Source organism: Rhinoraja longicauda, chromosome 14, assembly GCF_053455715.1.
Source record: "Rhinoraja longicauda isolate Sanriku21f chromosome 14, sRhiLon1.1, whole genome shotgun sequence".
Taxonomy (NCBI): domain Eukaryota; kingdom Metazoa; phylum Chordata; class Chondrichthyes; order Rajiformes; family Arhynchobatidae; genus Rhinoraja; species Rhinoraja longicauda.
The window spans coordinates 3,052,691-3,078,692 of NC_135966.1; the positions used below are offsets into that span (position 1 = coordinate 3,052,691).

At 47.5% G+C, this 26,002-nt stretch overlaps 1 protein-coding gene across 10 annotated transcripts in view; it reads left to right on the forward strand.

Annotated features, from left to right (window-relative positions):
* The window catches only part of LOC144600001 (teneurin-2-like), a 1,473,402-nt gene that overhangs the window by 775,515 nt on the left and 671,885 nt on the right, over positions 1 to 26,002 (forward strand). For 8 of the 10 annotated variants that reach the window (XM_078411299.1, XM_078411301.1, XM_078411304.1 and 5 more), the window contains one exon: positions 6,311 to 6,580. The exons of the other annotated variants lie outside the window; for them this stretch is intronic. In XM_078411299.1, the coding sequence (XP_078267425.1) occupies positions 6,311 to 6,580 (270 nt within the window). The remainder of the gene's footprint in view (positions 1 to 6,310; positions 6,581 to 26,002) is intronic. 10 annotated transcript variants of the gene reach the window in all.

Sequence of the window (26,002 nt, forward strand, 5' to 3'; positions counted from 1 at the left end):
CCAGCCACCTTTATTTGGCGGTCTGGATTTGCAACTGGAAAGTGGCATCAAGAGGATAATTTTGAATGCTGACCTGATCCTCGTACAAAAGAGATTTAAGACCCAATTTTTCTAGTTAAAACAAACCAAACTGCAACGAGATCTGGGTGTTACAACGAGATCTGGGTGTCCTAGTGCATCAGTCACTGAAAGGAAGCATGCAGGTACAGCAGGCAGTGAAGAAAGCCAATGGAATGTTGGCCTTCATAACAAGAGGAGTTGAGTATAGGAGCAAAGAGGTCCTTCTGCAGTTGTACAGGGCCCTAGTGAGACCGCACCTGGAGTACTGTGTGCAGTTTTGGTCTCCAAATTTGAGGAAGGATATTCTTGCTATTGAGGGCGTGCAGCATAGGTTTACTAGGTTAATTCCCGGAATGGCGGGACTGTCATATATTGAAAGACTGGAGTGACTAGGCTTGTATAAACTGGAATTTAGAAGGATGAGAGGGGATCTTATCGAAACGTATAAGATTATTAAGGGGTTGGACACGTTAGAGGCAGGAAACATGTTCCCAGTGTTGGGGGAGTCCAGAACAAGGGCCACAGTTTAAGAATAAGGGGTAGGCCATTTAGAACTGAGATGAGGAAAAACTTTTTCAGTCAGAGAGTTGTGAATCTGTGGAATTCTCTGCCTCAGAAGACAATGGAGGCCAATTCTCTGAATGCATTCAAGAGAGAGCTGGATAGAGCTCTTAAGGATAGCGGAGTCAGGGGGTATGGGGAGAAAGGCAGGAATGGGGTACTGATTGAGAATGATCAGCCATGATCACATTGAATGGCGGTGCTGGCTCGAAGGGCCGAATGGCCTACTCCTGCACCTATTGTCTATTGTCACACTGCCAATGCATGTACCACTCTGTATCTACAAAGATAATCATAGGTGGGTTGGTATCCCCTCCACATAGGGGTTGCCAACTATCTCACTCCCAAATACGGGACAAGGTGACGTCACCACCCCGCGCCCCACGTGACCTCACCCAGCCAGCGGCCACGTGCTCCCGCTACGCGGCCTCCGTTAGGCGAACACGAACACACTCGGCCCCGCTCCCCGAACACACTCCGTTAGCCCACACTGTCCCGGCCGACAACGACCCCCGGGCCTAATACGGGACAAGAGCGGTCCCATACGGGACAAACCAATTTAGCCCAAAATACGGGATGTCCCGGCTAATACGGGACAGTTGGCCAACCCCACCTGCACGTCACCCCAACTCATTGGAGTAATGAAAGGACGAGCGTTATGCTGGGGACAACAGCAGGTGTGAGCAGATAAATCTTCAGCAGCTGTTCCAATCTGTTTTATTTTCATTGGGACTTGACAGACCGGGAGATATAAACTTATTATGTGAGCTTAGTTCCTTTCAAAGTCTGAGAAAGGCTGAGGGCAGAAAATGCAGGGTTGTCTTCCATAGAATCTGGAGTTTGCATTTGGACAATCGGGAGATGCCCTCTGACATGCACAAGGGGAGCGTACTCTATTAAGTGATATTTTAATGGCGATATTTCAGCAGGGCACATCACTTGAAAAGTGGCCTCTTTGGGGACATTGGTTGAGCAGGACGCGGACAAGAAAGTACTCAAAATCATTGCTGATTCACAGCAGGAACTGCTTCGTGCCAACATCCAAAACAGAAAGGAATATTTTTTAGGCCTCTGTTCTTCTCTGCACAAACACACATAATTATAGGAAACTGGCAGTGAGAAGACTACAGTTTCGTTTAGTTCAGAGATACAGCGCGGAAACTGGCCCTTCGTCCCACTGAGTCCGCACCGACCAGCGATCCCCGCACATTAACACTACCTTACACACATTAGGAACAAATATACATTTACAACAAGCCAATTAATCCACAATACCTGTATGTCTTTGGAGTGTGGGAGGAAACCGGAGATCTCGGAGAAAACCCACGCGGGTCACGGGGAGAACGTACAAACTTCGTACAGACAGCACCCGTAGTCAGGATCGAACCCGGGTCTCAGGCGCTGTGAGGCAGCAAATCTACCGCCACGCCACCGTGCCTTTCCCTTTCCCTTTTTAAAGTTTCTGCATGTCAGCCATATATTAAAATCTATGTCTGCTAGTCCATGATTCCACCATCCCTCCCTGCCCACCTGGATCCTGATAACAGCATCAGTTTTTCTTTTTTTTTAATGACATAAAGTGCTGGAGTAACTCAGCGGGTCAGGCAGCATCTCCGGAGAACATGGATAGGTGGCGTTTCACAGAGTGCTGGAGTAACTCAGCGGGTCAGGCAGCATCTCTGGAGAACATGGATAGGTGGCGTTTCACAGAGTGCTGGAGTAACTCAGCGGGTCAGGCAACATCTCTGGTGAACATGGAAAACGTTTCGAGTCGGGACCCTTTTTCATCATGGTTCGGTGATGTTTCTGGTCAGGACCCTTCTTCAACATAGATACCTGACTCCAGAGATGCTGCCTGACCCGCTGAGCAGCTAAGTTACTCCAGCACTTTGTGCCTTTTTTGATAAACCAACGTCTGCAGTTCCAAGTTTCTTCATTTTATCTTTATTTATTCCTTCGAAACCATGAAGGGAATGATATTTTAGTTAATGCCTGCCAAAGTAAATGTACACTTCTCCAGGCATTCCATAAATTATAAAATACAAGTTGTATTTTTTTGTTTGAGATAAAAGGATGCGTTTTGATAACACCAGCTGTGTCATGGGATGGCCTAGATACTTGGATTCCACCTTCCAAAATAGCAATGGTGCATGCTTCCAGAAACCGCAGGACATTATTTGCCAAAATATCCAGAGCCAGGTTATACTAACCTTCATCTGCAGCCATTAATTATGATCACAACAGGAGACAACTGGTCTTTCCACCTCTGGACTTACTCTGACACACACCACATGCCAACCTTTCTAATAAATTTAGGGCACGGTGGAGTTGCTGCCTCACAGCGTTAGAGATCCCGGGTTCCATCCCGACTACAGGCGCCGTCTGTACAAGGTTTGTACGTTCTCCCCGTGACCTGCGTGGGTTTTATTCGAGATCTTCGGTTTCCTCCCACACTCCAAAGACGTGCAGGTTTGTAGGTTAATTGGCTTGGCAAATGTAAAAATAGTCACTAGTGTGTGTAGGATAGTGTTAGTGTGCGGGGATTGCTGGTCAATAGACAATAGACAATAGGTGCAGGAGGAGGTCATTCGGCCCTTCGAGCCAGCACCGCCATTCAATGTGATCATGGCTGATCATTCTCAATCAGTACCCTGTTCCTGCCTTCTCCCCATACCCCCTGACTCCACTATCCTTAAGAGCTCTATCCAGCTCTCTCTTGAATGCATTCAGAGAATTGGCCTCCACTGCCTTCTGAGGCAGAGAATTCCACAGATTCACAACTCTCTGACTGAAAAAGGTTTTCCTCATCTCAGTTCTAAATGGCCTACCCCTTATTCTTAAACTGTGGCCCCTTGTTCTGGACTCCCCCAACATTGGGAACATGTTTCCTGCCTCTAACGTGTCCAACCCCTTAATAATCTTATACGTTTCAATAAGATCTCCTCTCATCCTTCTAAATTCCAGCGCGGACTCGGTGGGCCGAAGGGCCTGTTTCCATGCTGTGTCTCTAAACTAAATGAAACCGAACTAAAAAAAGAGGGAGATAACTTTTTCACACAAAGGGTGTGGTGTGTATTGAACAATCTGCCAGAGGAGGTCGTTGAGCCAGGGACTATCGCAATGTTTTAGAAGCATTTAGACTGGTACATGGATAGGACAGGTTCAGAGGGATTAAATGCTTGCAGGAGGGACTAATGTAAATGGGACATATTGGCCAGTGTGCACAAGTTGGGCTGAAGGGCCTGTTTCTGCACTTTATGAGTCTATGACGTCTTGCTGTTGATATTGCCTCTGTTCTCATGCCATTTTTAATTGTATACAGAACGGTAGTTGCTTGAAAAAATGCCTACTATCTGACAAAGTGCATGTTACAGTTAAACCATGAGCTATATCCCTACTCTCTAAGAAGGGCCTTTGGTTTCTCGTAGAATTGCAGATAGGATAGGAGGAATGTCACAATTTTGAGTGAACATGTGGCATGTACCAGAGAATTTCACTACATATTCCATGTAGATAGACAAACGTTTCACCAACACCCTGCTGATGAAAATGAAAAGATTACATCAATAGTCATAGAGTCCTTGACTGATACAGTGTGGAAACGGGCTCTTCGACCCAACTTGCCCACACCAGCCAACAAGCCCCATCTACACTAGTCCCACTTGCCCACATTTGGCCCATATCCCTCCAAACCTGCCCTATCCATGTACCTGTCCAACTGTTTCTTAAACGTTAATGACAAGCTAGATGCAGGAAACATGTTCCCAATGTTGTGGGAGTCCAGAACCAGGAGCCACACAGTCTAAGAATAAAGGGGAGGCCATTTAAAACTGAGAAGAAACCTTTTCACCCAGAGAATTGTGATTTGTGGAATTCTCTGCCACAGAAGGCAGTGGAGGCTAATTCGCTGGATGAATTTAAAAGAGAGTTAGATAGAGCTCTAGGGGCTAGCGGAATCAAGGGATATGGGGAGAAGGCAGGCACAGGTTACTGATTGTGGATGATCAGCCATGATCACAATGAATGGTGGTGCTGGCTCATAGGGCCAAATGGCCTCCTCCTGCACATATTTTCTCTGTTTCTATTTTCTATGTTGGGATAGGCCCAACCACAACTACCTTCTCTGGCAGCTTGTTCCATACACCCGCCACCCTTTATGTGAAAAAGCTGGAAAGAGTGCCAAGAAGATTTAAATTAGTTTATTGTCATGTGTACCGAGGAACAGTGACAAGCTTTTAGTTGCATGCTAACCAGTCAGCGGAAAGACAATACATGATTACAATCGAGCCATTTACGAGGATGGTGCCAGGATCGGCAGGCTAGGACTTCATTCCTCGGAGCGCAGGAGGATAAGGGGTGATCTTACAAAGGTGAATAAAATCACGAGGGGAACAGATAGAGTAGATGCACAGAGTCCTTTTTTTCCCAGAGTAGAGGAATCGTGAACCAGAGGCACAGGTTTAAGGAGAGAGGGGAAAGGTTTAATTGGAACCTGAGGGACACCTTTTTCAGCCTGAGGATGTGAATATCTGGAATGGGCTGCCAAAGAAAGTAGTTGAGACTCGTACCATAACAACATTTAAAAGACATTTGGACAGGTACCTGGATAGGAAGCATTTAGATGGATGGGCGGTCACGGTGGCGCAGCGGTAGAGTTGCTGCCCTACAGCGAATGCAGCGCCGGAGACCCGGGTTCCATCCCGACTACGGGTGCTGTCTGTACGGAGTTTGTACGTTCTCCCCGTGACCTGCGTGGGTTTTCTCCGAGATCTTCGGTTTCCTCCCACACTCCACAGACGTGCAGGTTTGTAGGTTAATTGGCTTAGTAATTGCAAAAAATTGTCCCTCGTGTGTGTAGGATAGTGTTGATGTGCAGGGATCACTGGTCGGTGCGGATCCGGTGGGCTGAAAGGGCCTGTTTCCGTGCTATATCTCCAAACTAAACTAAACTAAACCAAACATGGCCATGTGCGACCAGCTTATATGAGACGTCATGCTGGGCATGGATGGGTTGGGCATGAAAGGCCTGCTTCCACACTGTACAATGCCATGGCAGAGTTGGATATACTTTACAAGGAATCAGGTGCAAAGTTATGTAGGAAAATAACTGCAGATGCTGGTAAAAAACGAAGGTATTACAAAATGCTGGAGTAACTCAGCTGGCTGGCAACGTTATCCATTCCTTCTCTCCAGAGGTGCTGCCTGACCCGCTGAGTTCCTCCAACATTTTGTCATGCCTTCGAGGTGCAATGTTATGATTGGGAATGGATCACACTTAAATAACGCGTGGCAGTGTTGTACCATTCATATTCTCTGCTCAGGCGGTTTTTACTGTTCTGAAGTCCGAAGAACGATCTCGACCCAAAACGTAACCCATTAGTCTGAAGGAGGCTCTCAACCCTCGAAACGTCACCCATTCCTTCTCTCCAGAAATGCTGCCTGTCCCGCTGAGTTACTCCAGCACTTTGTGCCTATCTTTGGTTTTCACTGTTGCTGTACAGCTTGGTTGAGGAGTCCTGATAATGCACTAGGCCTGAAAATGCTGGTTGCTGAGAGTAGGTCCTAATGAGGGTACGTCCTAATGAGAGTACGTCCTAATGACGGTACGTCCTAATGCTCTTGAATGTGACTGCACTGTCTTTGTGAGTCGGAGGTGCATGATGTGTACCTTTCTTGTGTTTGTATGCAGGAGCCAATTTCACACTGACTGAGCTGGGAGTCTGTGAACCCTCTCCCCACCACAACACTGCCTATGGCCCAGACATGGGGCTCCTGCACCGCGGCTACTCACTGAGCGACGCCGACTCAGACACAGAAGGTGCCATTTCTCCAGAGCATGCTATTAGGTTGTGGGGGAGGGGCGTCAAGTCCAGGCGCGGCTCCGGCCTGTCCAGTCGGGAGAACTCAGCCCTCACGCTGACCGATTCAGAGAACGAGAAGGAGTCTGATGAGGAGACAGGTACGTGCAGTATGCTTACACAGATAGTCAACCTGCCGCGTCTTGGGCGTGGTGGGCCGCTGTTCGTTGTGGCCTCCTCTGCTTCTCCGCCAGCGCGCGTGGTGCGGTACACAGGCCACGCGTTCCGTCAAGTGTTCCGTCACGTGTTCTGTCACGTGTTCCGTCACGTGTTCTGTCACGTGTTCTGTCACGTGTTCCGATGCTCCTGGTCCCATCGAAGGACAAACCTCGGTTCACAGTTCTGTTCCAACGGAAAAGCAGGAATAGGGACGATCGAATTACCAACAGTGAAATCACGATGCTTCTGATGCTTTTGAAGGCCAATTCTTAGTTCAGAGTTTTGTCCAGAAAAAAAAAAATCAGAAATGGGGTTTGAGGGAGATATTGACCCTATCTATTCACATTATCAAAATGGTGAAATCATGATATTCCTCATACTTTTGAAGGCCAATTTTTATTTCACAGTTTTTGTCCAGAAAAATAACTGAGGGACATATTGACCATTGAACGGTTAGTGGCGAAATCATGAAGTTCCTGGTCCTAATGAAGACCAATTCTTATTTCAGAGTTGTGTCCAGAACTAAATCATAGGTGAGGTGTGACAGACACATAGACCATCGAACGATTAGTGGCGAAATCATGTTCCTAAATATCTTTTGAAGACCCATTCATATTTCAGTTTTGTTCCAGCACCAAAATCAGAATTGAGTGTATAAGGACACATCGAATTACCAGTGGTGAACTCATGGTATTGGCATCAGCCAACATCCAGTTTGTTGGCTTTAAGATTAATGCTTCTTGTCGATCATCGGGAGAACTCCTGCTTTTAAGATGCAAAGATATGTATCATTGAATTATTATTTTTTGTCCAGAAGACCTTAAAAAAACATATTTTGTGTACAGAGTTGGGTGAATTGTACTTCCTGGTGAGGGCTGAACACATATTTAGTGAGTAAAGTTTTACAACTGTGCTCCATAACTGACTGACAAGCAGTAAAGAGACTTGACTGCAGCTGAGGTGTTTTGCTGGAACCTTCCACGAAGGTTCACATGTTGGCTTACGTTTACTTGTAATTCTCCCTTGAAAAGGGGGGCATGGATATATTTTGTCTGCGTTTCCTACCTCTACTTGCGAATGTATTTATCACAACGTATAGCAAATTTATGTGCGGCTTCCTGAACAAGTCATTGATCATTGAAGTTGGATTTGATTAATGCTTCGTTGCCTTTCATTTTCTGGTTGGTCGTATCCATGTACGTACAGGTTTTCGTTTACACTCTGTAGAAACCATTGATACTAATTCTGATCCTGATAGTCCGGCGCTTATGGACTCAATTGAAACTTGACAAAGGGAATTGACTGGAATAACGAGTTGATTGAGCTCTTGGGACAAAGGGAATCAAGGGATATGGGGAGAAAGCAGGAATGGGGTACTGATTGTGGATGATCAGCCATGATCATATTGAACGGCCGTGCTGGCTCGAAGGGCCGAATGGCCTACTCCTGCACCTATTTTCGATGTTTAGTATTTAAGTGGGAGTACTGCTTAACTTGGCTAACCGAGGACATGTTTAACTGGATGAAACAATGAAGCAAAGTCTGGTTAACTGGGTCATTAAAGATGAAAGGAAAAGAATCTTGAGCTTGCTGATCTCCAAAGAAAATACTTGAGCGTATAAAAACCTGATTGATGCCACAAAGTATTTCTTTACCAGATGGTTATTGACTTTTTGACACAGACTTCCTACAAAGTGAACAAATTACAGAGTTTTATATAATCACATCTTTCGGTGTGAAGAAGATATTTTTAGTTGTAACTCAATGGTCGGTTGTGAATTGACAATAAAGAGCGGAAGTCACTAAGGTCCCAGATCTTAATGATAGTCTTGGGCAGCTCAAGAGAAATGTCCAGGAGATGTGAGCGAATTTAAAAAAGTTTTTTGCTTTTAGACACAGGAGCAGAATTAGGCCATTCGGCCCATCAAATCTACTCTGCCATTCCGATCATGCATGATCTATTTCTCCCTCTCAACCCCATTCTCCTGCCTCCTCCCTGACAACCATTGACACCCTTACTGAGAAAGAAACGATCAATCTCTGTTCTAAAAATACCTAATGACTTGCGTTCTACATCTGTCGGTGGCTAAAGAAATTCCTCCTCCTCCTTCATGCCAGAGGTAGGTCTTTTTATTCTGAGCCTGTGCCTTTTTAATCCCTCTTTCAAGATAGTTTTGAGATCAATGATAACTATGGTTGCACCCTTTCGGGGCCAGATTGTGTTGGGGACTGGGGTTCTTTTCTTGTGCATGAGATTGCATACTGGAGTTTAGAAGAATGAGAGGGGATCTTATAGAAACGTATAAAATTATAAAAGGACTGGACAAGCTAGATACAGGAAAAATGTTCCCAATGTTGGGGGAGTCCAGAACCAGGGGCTACACACAGTCTAAGAATAAAGGGGAGGCCATTTAAAACTGAGATGAGAAAAAAGCTTTTTCACCCAGAGAGTTGTGAATTTGTGGAATTCTCTGCCACAGAGGGCAGTGGAGGCCGATTCACTGGATGAATTTGAAAGAGAGTTAGATAGAGCTCTAGGGGCTAGCGGAATCAAGGGATATGGGGAGAAGGCAGGCACAGGTTACTGATTGTGGATGATCAGCCATGATCACAATGAATGGCGGTGCTGGCTCGAAGGGCCGAATGGCCTCCTCCTGCACCTATTTTCTATGTTTCTATACAATGTATTCTGAGGTAGCTGGGCGTGGTTGTTATCAATACGAACTGTAAAAGGTTGTAGGTTTAGCTCTGAAGAAAGTTATTTACTGGGGTAAACCCACTGAGGATAATCTAGCTATTAGAATACTCTTTCAACGCACGTAGCTAAATGGTACTGCTCACTTGTGTTTTGTTGTAATGTTTTTATTCAATGGTATTTCCAATGTACTTTTGAAGATTGGTATGGTATACTACTTTAGTTGTCACATAACCCAAGGTACAGTGAAATTCATTTTTGTATACAGTTCAGTACAAGTATCGCTACACATAAGCACTTAGATACGAAAGAAAGTCTTAACCAACCTGATCTCCCGGTGGCTCAGCACTCAACTCCCCCTCCCAGTCTGACCTTTCTGTCCTGGGCCTCCTCCATCGTCATAGTGAGGCCTAGCTCAACTTGGAGGAACAGCACCTCATATTTCGCTTGGGCAGAATCAGAATAGAATCAGAATCAGAATAGCCTTTATTGTCATCCAAAAAAACAAGTCAGTCTTTTGGACGAAATTCCATTACCCACAGTCCAACAATAAGAGCAATAAAAATAAGCAATAACACACACAATCACAAACCAACGCAAAACAAAAAAAATAAACTGGGGCAGTTTACACCCCAGCGGTATGAACATTGACTTCTCTAACTTCTGATAGCTCCTCTGTCCCTCTCTTTCACCTCCCCCTTCCCAGTTCTCCCACTAGTCTTCCTGTCTCCGACTACATCCTATCTTTGTCTCACCCCCTCCTCGGACATCAATCTGAAGAAGGGTCTCGACCCGAAACGTCGCCCATTCCTCTCCAGAGATGCTGCCTGGCCCGCTGAGTTACTCCAGCATTTTGTGTCTACCTAAGCACTTAGATACATCTTGGATAAACATCTCAGATACAGTACAGGTGTGTAGGAGTGGTACTTCGAGACCGCGTACAGAGCTGCCAGTTTGGAGCCATTTCCAAGCCCCAGTTGTTGTGTGTGTAGGGTTCTTGAGCTGAAGGTCTGGTTGTCCTGGCAGCGTCGCTGGGTCGGCCTGGCCAAGCGCAGCTGTGGTGTCCTCGATCCTGGGTTCGATCCTGACTAAAGGGGCTGTCTGTATGGCTTTTGTACGTTCTCCCCGTGACTGCGTGGGTTTTCTCCGGGTGCCCCGGTTTCCTCCAAAACCCAATTTTACAGAGGGCCACTTAACCTACAAACCTGCACGTCTCTGGGATGTGGGAGGAATCCGGAAGAAACCCATGAGGTCACAGAGCGAACGCACAAACTCCACACGCAGACAGCGCCCGACGTCAGGATCAGACCTGTGTCTCTGGTAGGGGATGGCAACTATCTCACTCCCAAATAAGGGACGAAGGGTGACGTCACCGCCCCGCGCCCCACGTGACCTCACCCAGCCAGCGTCCATGTGCTCCCGCTCCACCAATGGCGGCCACCCGGGCTGGGAGGCTACGCAACCTCCGTTAGGCGACGCCCGGGCCTAATACGGGACAAGGGCGGTCCTGTACGCGACGAACAAATTCAGCCCAAAATACGGGATGTCCCGGCTAATACGGGACAGTTGGCAACCCTGGTCTCTGGTGCTGTAAGAGAATGGCTCTGCCTCGCTGCCCCACTCCGCCATCCCAACGATAATCTCATTGTGAAACGGGGAATAGTTGGCTCAACGTGAGTCAGTTTCTATTAACCTGTGAGGCAACTGAATCTACGAAAGATCCTTCCTTTGTCCCGCCGCCCTGACATCAGTCTGAAGAAGGGTTTCGACCCGAAACGTCACCCATTCCTTCTCTCCTGAGGTGCTGCCTGACCCGCTGAGTTACTCCGGCATTTTGTGAATAAATACCTTCGATTTGTACCATCATCTGCAGCTATTTTCTTACACTATGAAAGAGACGTGCGTTTGCAGCATCTTGGACTGGGCTCGGCATCAGTGAGGGTTACTGTGGCAGAGAGATGTCCAACGTGAACAAGATTGCTCCCCGTGCACGGAAGCACAATGTAAGTCTGTCGCTTCCCCTGTTGGAGTCGGCTGTTTTAACTGGGAGTGTGAGCAGTGTTGGTCTAAAGCCTCTCTACTCGACTCGCAGTGGTAAACTTGTTAACCTTATTCTGACATACTCTGGTGATAGATTTTACTTCTTGCAGTCTCAAAGGTCTTGTTAGCCTTGTAAGATGAAAAAGTGATGAAGTAGGCACGTCCCCAGTTGGGTTCTGGTGGAAGTGTCATCCAATGCAGCATGGCCTCATAGGTGTCAAAAGTTATGCACGAAAAAAATTAGAAATAATGGAAAAAAGTCACAGAGTTATAATTGGATGCAGTGGATTCTGCAAAGGTCCCCTGCTGTTTCTTGCTTTCTTTCAATGAATTTCTTTCTTGGCAAGAGCGTTCTTAAATATATGGCTCCAGCATTAAAGCAGGCCCTTCCCATCTTTGACATTTTAGCTTTAAGGTGAGATGGGAAAAGTTTAAAAGAGATGTCTCGGGGCAAGTTTTTTTTTGCACAGAGGGTGGGTGGGTGTCTGGAACGTGCGGGCGGGGGTGGTGATGGTGGAGGCAGGTACGATAGTGGCGTTTCAGAAACCTTTGGATATGCAGTGAATGGAAGGATATGGATTCTGTATCCAGGCAGATAACAGTTGGGCTGGGCATCATGTTGGGCACAGACATTGTGGGCCGAAGGGCCTGTTCCTTTGATGTACTCTTATAGACTCATACAACTGGGGTCGCCAACTGTCCCGTATTAGCCGGGACATCCCTTATTTTGGGCTAAATTGGTTTATCCCGTACGGGACCGCCCTTGTCCCATATTAGGCCCAGGGGGCGCTGTAGGCCCGGACGCTGTAGGCCCGGACACTGTAGGCCCGGACACTGTAGGCCCGGACACTGAAGGCCTGGACATTTGACAAGGTTCCACATGGAAGGTTGATTAAGAAGGTTAAATCGTTGGGTATTAATAGTGAGGTTGCAAGATGGATTCAACAATGGCTGAATGGGAGATACCAGAGGGTAATGGTTGACAATTGTATGTCAGGTTGGAGGCCAGTGTCTAGTGGAGTGCCCCAAGGATCTGTGTTGGGTCCACTGTTGTTTGTCATTTACATTAATGATCTGGATGATGGTGTGGCAAATTGGATTAGTAAATATGCAGATGATACTAAGATAGGTGGAGTAGTTGATAGTGAGGTAGATTTTCAAAGTCTACAGAGAGACTTGGGCCTTTTGGAAGGGTGGGCTGAAAGATGGCAGATGGAGTTTAATGCTGATAAGTGTGAGGTGCTGCATTTTGGTAGGACAAATCAAAATAGGACGTACAGGGTAAATGGTAGGGAATTGAGGAATGCAGTGGAACAGAGGGATCTGGGAATAACTGTGCATTGTTCCCTGAAGGTGGAATCTCATGTGGATAGGGTGGTGAAGAAGGCGTTTGGTATGCTTGCCTTTATAAATCAGAGCATCGAGTATAGAAGTTGGGATGTAATGTTGAAATTGTACAGGGCATTGGTGAGGCCGAATCTGGAGTATGGTGTGCAGTTCTGGTCGCCAAATTATAGGAAGGATGTCGACAAAATGGAGAGGGTACAGAGGAGATTTACTAGAATGTTGCCTGGGTTTCAGCACTTAGGCTACAGAGAGAGGTTGAATAGGTTGGGTCTTTATTCTTTGGAGCGTAGAAGGTTGAGGGGGGACTTGATAGAGGTTTTTAAAATTTTGAGAGGGATGGACAGAGTTGACGTGGGTAGGCTTTTCCCTTTGAGAGGGGGGAAGATTCCAACAAGGGGACATAGCTTCAGAATTGAGGGACAAAGGTTTAGGGGTAACATGAGGGGGATCTTCTTTACTCAGAGGGTTGTGGCTGTATGGAATGGGCTTCCGGTGGAAGTGGTGGAGGCTGGCTCGATTTTATTATTTAAGAGTAAATTGGATAGGTATATGACAATAGACAATAGACAATAGACAATAGGTGCAGGAGTAGGCCATTCAGCCCTTCGAGCCAGCACCGCCATTCAATGCGATCATGGCTGATCACTCTCAATCAGTACCCCGTTCCTGCCTTCTCCCCATACCCCCTCACTCCGCTATCCTTAAGAGCTCTATCCAGCTCTCTCTTGAAAGCATCCAACGAACTGGCCTCCACTGCCTTCTGAGGCAGAGAATTCCACACCTTCACCACCCTCTGACTGAAAAAGTTCTTCCTCATCTCCGTTCTAAATGGCCTACCCCTTATTCTCAAACTGTGGCCCCTTGTTCTGGACTCCCCCAACATTGGGAACATGTTATCTGCCTCTAATGTGTCCAATCCCCTAATTATCTTATATGTTTCAATAAGATCCCCCCTCATCCTTCTAAATTCCAGTGTATACAAGCCCAATCGCTCCAGCCTTTCAACATACGACAGTCCCGCCATTCCGGGAATTAACCTAGTGAACCTACGCTGCACGCCCTCCATAGCAAGAATATCCTTCCTCAAATATGGATAGGAGGGGATTGGAGGGTTATGGTCTGAGTGCAGGTAGATGAGACTAGGTCAGGGAGAATGGTCGGCGTGGACTGGTAGGGCCGGACAGGCCTGTTTCCATGCTGTAGTTGTTATATGTTATATGTTATATGTTACACTAGCACTACCCTATACACACTGGGGACAATTTACAACTTTATTGAAGCCAGTTGGCCTACAAACCTGTACGTCTTTGAAGTGTGGGAGGAAAGTGGGGAAAACCCATGCGGTCAGAGGGAGAACGTACAAACTCCGTACAAACAGCACCGGTAGTCGGGCTCGAACCAGCGTCTCAGGCGCTGTGAGGCAGTAGCATGCGAGTAAAATCAATGCTGATCCAAAATCACCCTCACTCGACGTAAAACAAATGTCCAAACCACATGTGTTTTCATCTGTCTTTGCAACGCCGAACCCTTTTGGAAAAGACATTTTATTCTAAGAGATATTGGCTTGACAAAATAAGCAATTGGGTGTCATGCCCTTAAAAAATGGAGCCAAATTGATAGTGCTTGCTCTGAGCTGCAAGCAGTGAGTGAGTGGTTTTATTTGGACTCTGGAACCTTGCAAGCTATGTGTTGACAAGCTCGCCTGAGACACGAGATAAGTCTTTGATTGCCGAGGAGTTAATGGGAAACTGATGGATGTTGTGCGATGTTTATGACTTGTAACCGGCAGTCAGCCTTTTTCTTTCCCCCTCCTCTTCTTCACAGAGATGGCTGTGTCGAGTCTGCCCTTGTGTTTTACAATTTGAAACAGTGACAAGCAAGTCACGGGAAGTTTGTGCTTTTATTTGGTGGTCGCGTGAAAGGTCTCAGCATGGTTTAAACTGCTCGATGGGGCACATGAGGGCAAATACCTGCAGACGGAAGGTTTGGAAAGATATGGGCCACAAGATGTGGGCAAATGGGACCAACTTAGATGGGGCATGTTGGCCGGCACGGACAGGCCTGGCTGAAGGGCCTGTTTCCGTGCTGTGTGACTCCATGTAAGCACGCAGGTACAGCAGGCAATGAAGAAAGCTCATGGCATGTTTGCCTTCATAGCGAGAGGATTTGAGTTTCGGAGCAAGGAGGTCCTACTGCAGTTGTACAGGGCCCTGGTGAGACCTCACCCGGAGTATTGTGTGGTGTTTTGGTCTCCTTATTTGAGGAAGGACCTTATTGCTATTGAGGGAGTGCAGTGTTGGTTCACGAGGTTAATTCCCGGGATGGCGGGACTGACATATGTTGAAAGAATGGGTCGACTGGGCTTGTATTCACTGGAATTTAGAAGGATGAGAGGGGATCTTATGGAAACATATAACATTCTTAAGGGATTAGACAGGCTAGATGCAGGAAAAATGTTCCCGATGTTGGGGGAGTCCAGAACCAGGGGTCACAGTTTAAGAATAAGGGGGAGGCCATTTAGAACTGAGATGAGGAAAACCCTTTTCACCCAGAGAGTTGTGAATCTGTGGAATTCTCTGCCACAGAAGGCAGTGGAGGCCAATTCACTGGACGTTTTCAAGAGAGAGTCAGATTTAGAGCTAAGGGAATCAAGGGGTATAGGGAAAAAGCAGGAATGGGGTACTGATTTTAGATGATTTTAGATGATCAGCCATGATCATATTGAATGGCGGTGCTGGCTCGAAGGGCCGAATGGCCTATTCCTGCATCTATTTTTCTTTGTTCTATGTGTGTATGTATATATACACACTGAACTTTTTTTTCTCCTTCGTTTATCACATTGTTTAGAGTGTACTTTGTTTACATATGCTGTTGTGCTGCTGCAAGGAAGAATGTCATTGTTCTATTTGGGCCACATGGCAATAAAACACTCTTGCCTCTTGATCGCTTTGCTCAACACCTGCGCTCGGTCCGCGTTCGCCAATCTGATCTCCCGGTGGCTGAGCACTTCAACTCCCCCTCCCACTCCCAGCCTGATCTTTCTGTCATGGGCCTCCTCCAGTGCCATAGTGAGGCCCACCGGAAATTGGAGGAACAGCACTTCATATTCCGCCTGGGCAGCTTGTAGCGGTATGAACATCGACTTCTCCAACTTTAGATAGTCCCTCTGTCCCTCTCTTCCCCTCCCCCTTCCCAGATCTCCCTCTATCTTCCTGTCTCCACCTATATCCTTCCTTTGTCCCGCCCCCCTGACATCAGTCTGAAAAAGGGTCTCGACCCGAAAAGAAAAACCGCAGATGCTGTGATAAATGAAAAGGTAGACAAAAAATGCTGGAGTAACTCGGCGGGTCAGGCAGCGTCTCTGGAGAGAAGGAACGGGTAACGTTTCGTGTCGAGACCCTTCTTCAAAATCGAAGGTAGACAAAAAGTGCTGGAGTAACTCGGCGGGTCAGGCAGCGTCTCTGGAGAAAAGGAATGGGTGACGTTTCAGGTCACGCTTCGGGAAGTTTGTCCCTTCTCCCCGTGACTAATTTGAGGAAGGATATTCTTGCTATTGAGGGCGTGCAGCATAGGTTTACTAGGTTAATTCCCGGAATGGAGGGACTGTCGTATGTTAAAAGACTGGAGCGGCTGGAGCGGCTACACTAGAATTCGAAGAAGAAGGGTCTCGACCCGAAACGTCACCCATTCCTTCTCTCCAGAGACGCTGCCTGACCCGCTGAGACACTCCAGCATTTTTTGTCTACCTTTTCATTTATCACAGCATCTGCAGTTTTTCTTTTCCTACACTTTTAAATACCAAATGTAGGAAACAAATAGTCCTTGACTAAATTTGTGGAAGGTTATATCGCGTAATTGCATAACCAAGTTGGACAGAGGCCATTTAAGGAGAAGCATTGATCTGGCATCAGAGAGATCTCTATGAGAAGCATCAAAGAGCATCAAAGATAAGAATATGAAATCTGTTTCAACTTTCTCCATCAACATCCCAATGCCCAGCTCATGATTGTTGAAAATTGGAATGATTGAACTTGGTGACGTTGGTTGAAGACTTTTCTTTGGTCTCGGCCCGAAACGTCACCCATTCCTTCTCTCCTGAGATGCTGCCTGACCTGCTGAGTTACTCCAGCATTTTGTGAATAAATACCTTCGATTTGTACCAGCATTGCAGTTATTGTCTTATATATATCCTTTCACTTCAGACAGTGACAAAGCGTAGACAAGCCTTTCCTGCGGGAACACGTCAGAATAATTCTTGCCTTCGTTTTCTTAGTGTTAATTGTTTGGTGATGAAATGGCTGATGAGTCAGTCATTATATCCGCTCTACATCACGATTGCAATCATTCATCTGATATTGAAGACGGGGCACGGCACTCCCGGTAGAGTTGCTGCCCCACGGTGCCAGAGGCTCGTGTTCAATCCTGTGACCACGGGCGCTGTCTGTGTGGAGTTTGTCCCTTCTCCCCGTGACTAATTTGAGGAAGGATATTCTTGCTATTGGGGGCGTGCAGCGTAGGTTTACTAGGTTAATTCCCGGAATGGCGGGACCGTCATATGTTGAAAGACTGGAGCGACTGGGCTTGTATACGGTGGAATTTAGAAGGATGAGAGGGGATCTTATCGAAACGTATAAGATTATTAAGGGGTTGGACACGTTAGAGGCAGGAAACATGTTCCCAATGTTGGGGGAGTCCAGAACAAGGGGCCACAGTTTAAGAATAAGGGGTAGGCCATTTAGATCGGAGATGAGGAAAACCTTTTTCAGTCAGAGAGTTGTGAATCTGTGGAATTCTCTGCTTCAGAAGGCAGTGGAGGCCAATTCTCTGAATGCATTCAAGAGAGAGCTAGATAGAGCTCTTAAGGATAGCGGAGTCAGGGGGTATGGGGAGAAGGCAGGAACGGGGTACTGATTGAATTGAGAATGATCAGCCATGGTCACATTGAATGGCGGTGCTGGCTCGAAGGGCCGAATGGCCTCCTCCTGCACCTATTGTCTATTGTCTATTGTTTATTGACCAGCAATCCCCGCACACTAACACTATCCTACACACACTAGTGACTATTTTTACATTTGCCAAGCCAATTAGCCTACAAACCTGTGCGTCTTTGGAGTGTAGGAGGAAACCGAAGATCTCGGATAAAACCCACACAGGTCACAGGGAGAACGTACAAACCTCGTACAGGCAGCGCCTGTAGTCGGGATGGAACCCGAGATCTCTGGCGCTGTCAGGCAGAGATAGATAGAGCTCTTATGGATAGCGGAGTCAGGGGGTATGGGGCGAAGGCAGGAACGGGGTACTGATTGAGAATGATCAGCCATGATCACATTGAATGGTGGTGCTAGCTCAAAGGGCGGAATGGCTTCCTCCTGCACCTATTGTCTATTGTCTATTGACTACATGGGCCTCTTCTCTACCACCGCGCCACACGAACATACAGCTTAATATTCGGCGGCTTCGGGAGAGATGATGGCTCGTAACCATGTCCCCTCCATCAGCCCCGATATCTCCATCAGCCTTCAGGATCCCAACCTGAAACGTTGCCTGTCCATTGCCTCCCCAGATGCTGCCTGATCCACAGAGTTTTGTCCAGCCCATTGCATTTTGCTCAAGGTTCCAGTATCTGGAATGCTTAGCATCTGCATGAACTCTTTGGTCTGTATGGACAAGGTGGGCCAAAAGGGCCTCTCTTTATGCCACGTGAGTCCACGATTCTTGGCGGGTTGTAAGTGGAACTGACCGCAGTGAAAGCATCACAGGTTGATCCTTTTCTGGACCGCAGGATGGGAGGAAGGTTGTTGCAGACGGAGGTGAGGACACTGGCCCAAGGCCACAGCATTGAAGGATGAACGATGCAATGCTGAAGATGGACACAGAGTGCTGGAGTAACTCAGCGGGTCAGGCAGCATCTCTGGAGAACATGGATAGGTGACGTTTCACAGAGTGCTGGAGTAACTCAGCGGGTCAGGCAGCATCTCTGGAGAACATGGATAGGTGACGTTTCACAGAGTGCTGGAGTAACTCAGCAGGTCAGGCAGCATCTCTGGAGAACATGGATAGGTGACGTTTCGGGTCGGGGCCCTTCTTCAATCCGAGAATCAGGGGAAAGGGGAATGAGAGATATAGACAGCACTTAGGAAAAATGACTGTAACATATGCAAGAAACAATGATAATCATGGAAATGTGGGGCCCACAATGGTCCATTGTTGGCTGTGGGAGAGGTGATAATGAGTTAATACAGACAGCGGAACTCAATAGGATGACAGTAAAAGTAATATGATTACCTGTGTGGGGGCTGAGAGAGAGAGAGAGAGAGAGAGAGAGAGAGAGAGAGAGAGAGAGAGAGAGAGAGAGAGCGAGAGAGAGAGAGAGAGAGAGAGAGAGAGAGAGAGAGAGAGAGAGAGAGAGAGAGAGAGAGAGAGAGAGAGAGAGAGAGAGAGAGAGAGAGAGAGAGAGAGAGAGAGAGGATGCAAGGGCTACTTGAAGATATAGAAACCAATATTCACACAGAAGATGCTCAAGTGATATATGAGGTGCTGTTCCTCCAATTTGCGCTGGGCCTCACTCTGACAATGGAGGAGGCTCAGGACAGAAAGGTCAGTGTGGGAATGGGAGGGGGAGTTATAGTGTCTGGCAACCGGGAGATCAGGTCGGCTGAGGCTTGTATCAGGTACGACTCGGGCTACAAGAGGGCTTTCCCCTCTGCTGACCATTTTGGTCGTGGCTGTTTGGGGCTACAGGCAGTCAGCTGAATGCATCTTTGAGATCGAGTGCTGCTTCTATCTCTCCCTTGCCATTCTTGCCATAGAGGGAGTACAGAGAAGGTTCACCAGATTGATTCCTGGGATGGCAGGACTTTCATATGAAGAAAGACTGGATAGACTCGGCTTGTACTCGCTGGAATTTAGAAGATTGAGGGGGGATCTTATAGAAACTTACAAAATTCTTAAGGGGTTGGAGAGGCTAGATGCGGGAAGATCGTTCCCGATGTAGGGGAAGTCCAGAACAAGGGGTCACATTTTAAGGATAAGGGGGAAGTCTTTTAGGACCGAGATGAGAAAGGTTTTTTTTCACACAGAGTGGTGAATCTGTGGAATTCTCTGCCACAGAAGGTAGTTGAGGCCGGTTCATTGGCTATATTTAAGAGGGAGTTAGATGTGGCCCTTGTGGCTAAAGGGATCAAGGGGTATGGAGAGAAGGCAGGTACGGGATACTGAGTTGGATTATCAGCCATGATCATATTGAATGGCGGTGCAGGCTCGAAAGGCCGAATGGCCTACTCCTGCACCTATTTTCTATGTTTCTATGTTTCAGTTCTTGCTTCTGCTTTTGAATCAAAGGTGTGGATGGGTGTGAAGCTGAACGATTGTGTCAGCACTTGAATGGAGCATTGATGAAGCTGCTACTCGTTTAGCTTGATGGCACTATTGATGGCTGCTTTCATCAGCCTGATAATGAAGGGGAAAGGCTGGTAAAGTGGTAATTGGTTGGATCAGATTAATTCTTCGTTCTTTTGAGTTGAAATTGAATTGAAAGACACAGCATAGGAACAGGCCCTTCGACCCATCGAGTCCACGCCTTTCATATTAGTTCGATGTTATCCCATTTTCTCATTCGCTCCCTACACACCGAGGGGGCAATTTACTGAGGGCCAATTAACCCTCAATCCCGCACGTCTTTGGGATGTGGGAGGAAACCGGAGTACCTGAAGGAAACCCACTACAGTCACAGGGAGAACGTGCAAACTCCACACAGACAGCACCTAAGGTCAGGATCGAACCCGGGTCTATGGCGCTATGAGGCAACAGCTCTACCCGCTGCGCCACTCTACTCCCCTTTCAATCCGTGATTTATAAAGTTCCTCATGACCATAGATTGCTTTGGTTCTGCTGTGAACTAATTGTAGGAAACTGATTGTTGACTAGGGTTGCCAACTGGCCCGTATTAGCCAGAACATCCCATATTTTGGGCTTAATTGCTTTGTCCTGTACGGGACCGCCCTTGTCCCGTATTAGGCCCGGACGGTGTAGGCCCGGACGCTGTAGGCCCGGACGCTGTAGGCCTGGACACTGTAGTCCCGGATGGTGTAAGCCCGGACGCTGTAGGCCCAGATGCTGTAGGCCCGGACGCTGTAGGCCCGGACGCTGTAGGCCCAGACGCTGTAGGCCTGGACACTGTAGTCCCGGACGGTGTAAGCCCGGACGCTGTAGGACCGGACGCTGTAGGCCCGGACGCTGTAGGCCCGGACGCTGTAGGCCCGGACGCTGTAGGCCCGGACGCTGTAGGCCCGGACGGCGCTGTAGGCCCGGGCGCTGTAGGCCCGGATGCTGTAGGTCCGGACAGTGTAGGTCCAGACAGTGTAGGTCCAGACAGTTTAAGCCCGGGGGCCGCTGTAGGTCCAGACAGTGTAGGACCGGAGGCCCGGACACCGCTTGACGGAGGTTGCATAGCAACCAGCCTGCCGGCTCGGGCGGCCGCCATTGGTGGAACGGGAGTCATTGATAATCATACCTGATTTGACCATTGCTGCAAATTGATCACAAATCAAGTCAGTGGATGTTTTTAAGGCAGAGATAGATAGATTCTTGATTAGTACGGGTGTCAGGGGTTATGGGGAGAAGGCAGGAGAATGAGGTTTTTTTTAGATATAGATTTAGATTTTTTAGATTTTTAGATTTTATTTTTAGATTTAGAGATACAGTGCGGAAACCGGCCCTTCGGCCCACCGAGTCCGCGCCGCCCAGCGATCCCCGCACACTAACACTATCCTACACACACTAGGGACAATTTTTACATTTTTACCCAGTCAATTAACCTACATACCTGTACGTCTTTGGAGTGTGGGAGGAAAGCGAAGATCTCGGAGAAAACCCACGCAGGTCACGGGGAGAACGTACAAACTCCGTACAGACGGCGCCCGTAGACAGGATCGAACCTGAGTCTCAGGCGCTGCTTTCACTGTAAGGCAGCAACTCCACCGCTGCGCCACCGTGTCGCTGGGAGGAGGGAGAGATAGATCAGCCGTGATTGAATGGCGGAGGAGACTTGATGGGCCGAATGGCCGAATTCTACTCCTATCACTTCTGACCTTATGAATTGTGAAGGTACGATCAAGAATCAATGGCGCAAGATGTCCGTTCTGTTTCTCTCTCCACAGACGCTGCCTGGCCTGTTGAGTATTTCCATCATCTCTCTTTATTTCGGACTGCCAGCATCTGATTCGTTTTTTGTCTTCTCATGTAGGCTCAGCAAGTGACTCATTATTTTATTGCACTCCGAGCAGTTTTGGATCCGTGTTAAGCCTTAAAGTGGTTGTTAGGCTTCTGCTCATCTCTGTACCCTGTCGTTCCAAATAATTTTAATGTTCAATATTTAATGGAAGTATTAAACCTGGGCTCAATAACACGAACACATTGTGTGCTGATTGAAAGAAATAAGGTGGAAAATGAAACTTTAAAAGCAAGCTGTATTTTTAATAGAATGTTTTAATAAAATTGCTAGTTAAGGGAACCATAGGAAGAATTAATGTAACATGAGAAATTAAAGGAGGGTTTTGAACGTGTCACCTTGAGCAAGATTTGATGCTGAAGGGAAACTGAGGACCAGGTATGTATCTTCAAATACAATTTTTCTTTTACTTTAGTGCTAGCAAAGTGCAGGTTTTCCAACATTTCAGGAATATAATGGGTGAATCCCAAATTATGTCAGTACATTTTTCAACAGACATCCATTGGATTAAGTAAAAGATTTATAATCGTCCAGCAGGATGAAATGTAAAGTTACCATTAATAGGAATCTGAGGGGTAACTTTTTCACACAAAGGGTGGTGGGTGTATGGAACGAGCTCCCAGAGAAGGTAGTTGAGGCTGGGACTACCCCAACATTTAAGAAACAGTTAGACCGGTACATGGATAGGACAGGTTTGGAGGGAAATGGGCCAAACGCGGGCAGGTGGGACTAGTGTAGATGGGACATTGTTGGCCGGTGTGGGCAAGTTGGGCCGAAGGGCCTGTTTCCACACTGTATCACTGTGTGACTCTATGACTGGTGCTTAGTGGGCCAGGCAGCATCAAGGAATGAACAGGCAATGTTTCAGGTCGAGACACATCCCATGTATATATAAAAATGCAGATCTAAATTTCAATTTATTCTGATCTCCACTGACTGACTCCTGAGGTGTCCGTGTCCCTGATCAACTCAAGAGTGTTTTATAGTCATACTAGGCCAAGTGTGACCCGTTGGGCCCAAACCTCTCCTGCATTAGTGCAGCACTCTCTCCTCCCCCCCTCCCCCTCCCCTCTCCCCCCTGCCCCCTCCCCACATTCCCACCTTCTCCCTCCCTCTCTCCCTCCCTCCCTCCCTCCTTCCCTCCCTCCCTCCCTCCCTCCCTCCCTCCCTCCCTCCCTCCCTCCCTCCCTCCCTCCCTCCCTCCCTCCCTCCCTCCCTCCCTCCCTCCCTCCCTCCCTCCCTCCCTCCCTCCCTCCCTCCCTCCCTCCCTCCCTCCCTCCCTCCCTCCCCCCCTCCCCCTCCCTCCCTCCCACCACCCCTTCCCATCCTCCTCCCCTTCCCCTCCCCCCTTACCCTCCCCCCACTCAATCCCCCTCACCCCCCTTATCCTACCTCCTCCCCTCCTTCCCTCCTCCCTCCTCTCTCCCTCCTGACTCCCCTCCCCTCCTTCCCTCCCACCACCCCTTCCCCTCTTCCTCCCCTTCCCCTTCCCTTCCCCTCCCCCATTCCCTTCCCCCCACTCAATCCCTCTCAACCCCCCTTATCCTACCTCCTCCCCCCTCCCTCCCCCTCCCTCCCTCCCTAGGAGCTAGATTTAAACTTTAAAATGTGAATAACTGAAAAAATATAACACCAATTCCAATGAAACTCCTTCCATCAGCACCAAAGGGACGACGGTGAGTAAGGTGGGCCTAACATTGTCGCGCTATCGTGTAGTGTTTTGGCTGTAGTTCAGGAACAAACAAACGAGAGATTTAGTATATCGATGGACTGACAATGGGACAATGGAACTCTCACTTGTCGGCCTGAAAACACAACGCACGCAGATAATGTAAAATGTATTAAAAAAATCAATAAATTAATAACCCCTGTAATAAGCCAATTAACCTACAAACCGGTACCTCTTTGGAGTGTGAGAGGAAACTGGAGGAAACCCACGCAGGTCACGGGGAGAACGTACAAACTCCGTACAGACAGCACCCTTAGTCGGGATTGAACCCGGGTCTCCGGCGCTGTGAGGCAGCAACTCTACCGATGCGCCACCGTGCCGCTAAATCTGCCAGAGGAATCAATAGAAGTGGATTGCAATGAAGACTGTTCTGGTCTCTTGCAAGTATCCATTTTCTTTGACGCACTACTGTTTAGTTTAATATTGTCACGCGCAGTGAAAAGCGTTTTTATCGTGCGGTATCCAGTCAGCGAAAAGACGACACGTGATTACAATCAATCCGTCCACGCTGCACTGACACGTCCTTTTCCAGTCCAACAACAGTTGGACTTCTTATTCACTGGAGTTTAGAAGGATGAGAGGGGATCTTGTAGAAACATATAAAATTATAAAAGGACTGGACAAGCCAGATGCAGGAAAAATGTTCCCAATGTTGGGGGAGTCCAGAACCAGGGGCCACACAGTCTAAGAATAAAGGGGAGGCCATTTAAAATTAGACAATAGACTATAGACAATAGAGAAAACATTTCTTCACACAGAGAGTGGTGAATCTGTGGAATTCTCTGCCACAGAAGGTAGTTGAGGCCAGTTCATTGGCTATATTTAAGAGGGAGTTAGATGTGGCCCTTGTGGCTAAAGGGATCAGGGTGTATGGAGAGACGGCAGGTACAGGTTACTGAGCTGGATGATCAGCCATGATCATATTGAATGGCGGTGCAGGCTCGAAGGGCCGAATGGCCTACTCCTGCACCTATTTTCTATGTTTCTATGTTTCTATGTAATAGGTGCAGGAGGATGCCATTCGGCCCTTCGAGCCAACACCACCATTCAATGTGATCATGGCTGATCAAATTGAGGTGAGAAAGAAGTTTTCACCCAGAGAGGTGTGAATTTGTGGAATTCTCTGCCACAGAGGGCAGTGGAGGCCAATGCACTCGATGAATTTAAAAGAGAGTTAGATAGAGCTCTAGGGGCTTGCGGAATCAAGGGATATGGGGAGAAGGCAGGCACGGGTTACTGATTGAGAATGATCAGCCATGATCACAAAGAAAGGCGGTGCTGGCTCGAAGGGCCGAATAGCCTCCTCCTGCACCTATTGTCTATGTTTCTATGTTAACAGTCACAGAGACATGTTTGGCCCCTTAAATCTGTCAGTAAGCTTTGGACTCACAATGCATGCACATAATCCAGGAATTTCTCATCTTTAAATGGCATAATGTGCGTGGTTCCCTATGGATTTGAGAAGCACAGCTAGAAAGAGTTGGTGCAATATCTCTTTATGCTGCTTAGAATCGAGTTTTGTTTGATAATGTTTCTGTGAGGCACCTTGGGATATTTTATTACATTAAGGGAATTATATAAGTGCTGCTGCTATTGTCTTATTTCATGGAACAACGCACTTTACAATATTGTTCATCGGTTTCTAATGTGAATTTAACAATATACCATGGAGTAAACAGATCGCGTCAAAATAGAATATTACAGGTCAACCTCACGTCAATGTATGGAATCATTGGAACAACGTTGAACTCAAACTGCCACCAAGGTCACACTTAGAAACACCTCTTCCTCTATAGAATAAATAGACTCAAACTCCCACTCTGCCTTTGGGAAGGAGATGAGGAGGAATTTCTTTAGCCAGAGGGTGGTGAATCTGTGGAATTCATTGTCGCAGACGGCTGTGGAGGCCAAGTCTTTAGACTTTACTTTAGACTTTAGAGATGCAGCGCAGAAACAGGCCCTTCGTCCCACCGAGTCTACGCCGGCCAGCGATCCCCCGGTACACCAACGCTATCCCACACACGCTAGGAACAATTTACACTTCTACCGAGGCCGATTAAACGACAAACCTGTACGACTTTGGAGTGTGGGAGGAAACCGGAGCACCCGGAGAAAACCCACGCGGTCACGGGGAGAACGTGCAAACTCACTCGGTATTTTTTAAGTGGAGATTGACAGATTCTTGATTAGAACGGGTGTCAGAAGTGATGGGGAGAAGGCAGGAGACTGGGGTCGAGCGGGAAAGATAGATCAGGCATTTTATTTATTTGTGTCATCACACAACTGTTTGCCAACAGCGAGCACATTTCAGTGCCACGTGGTTG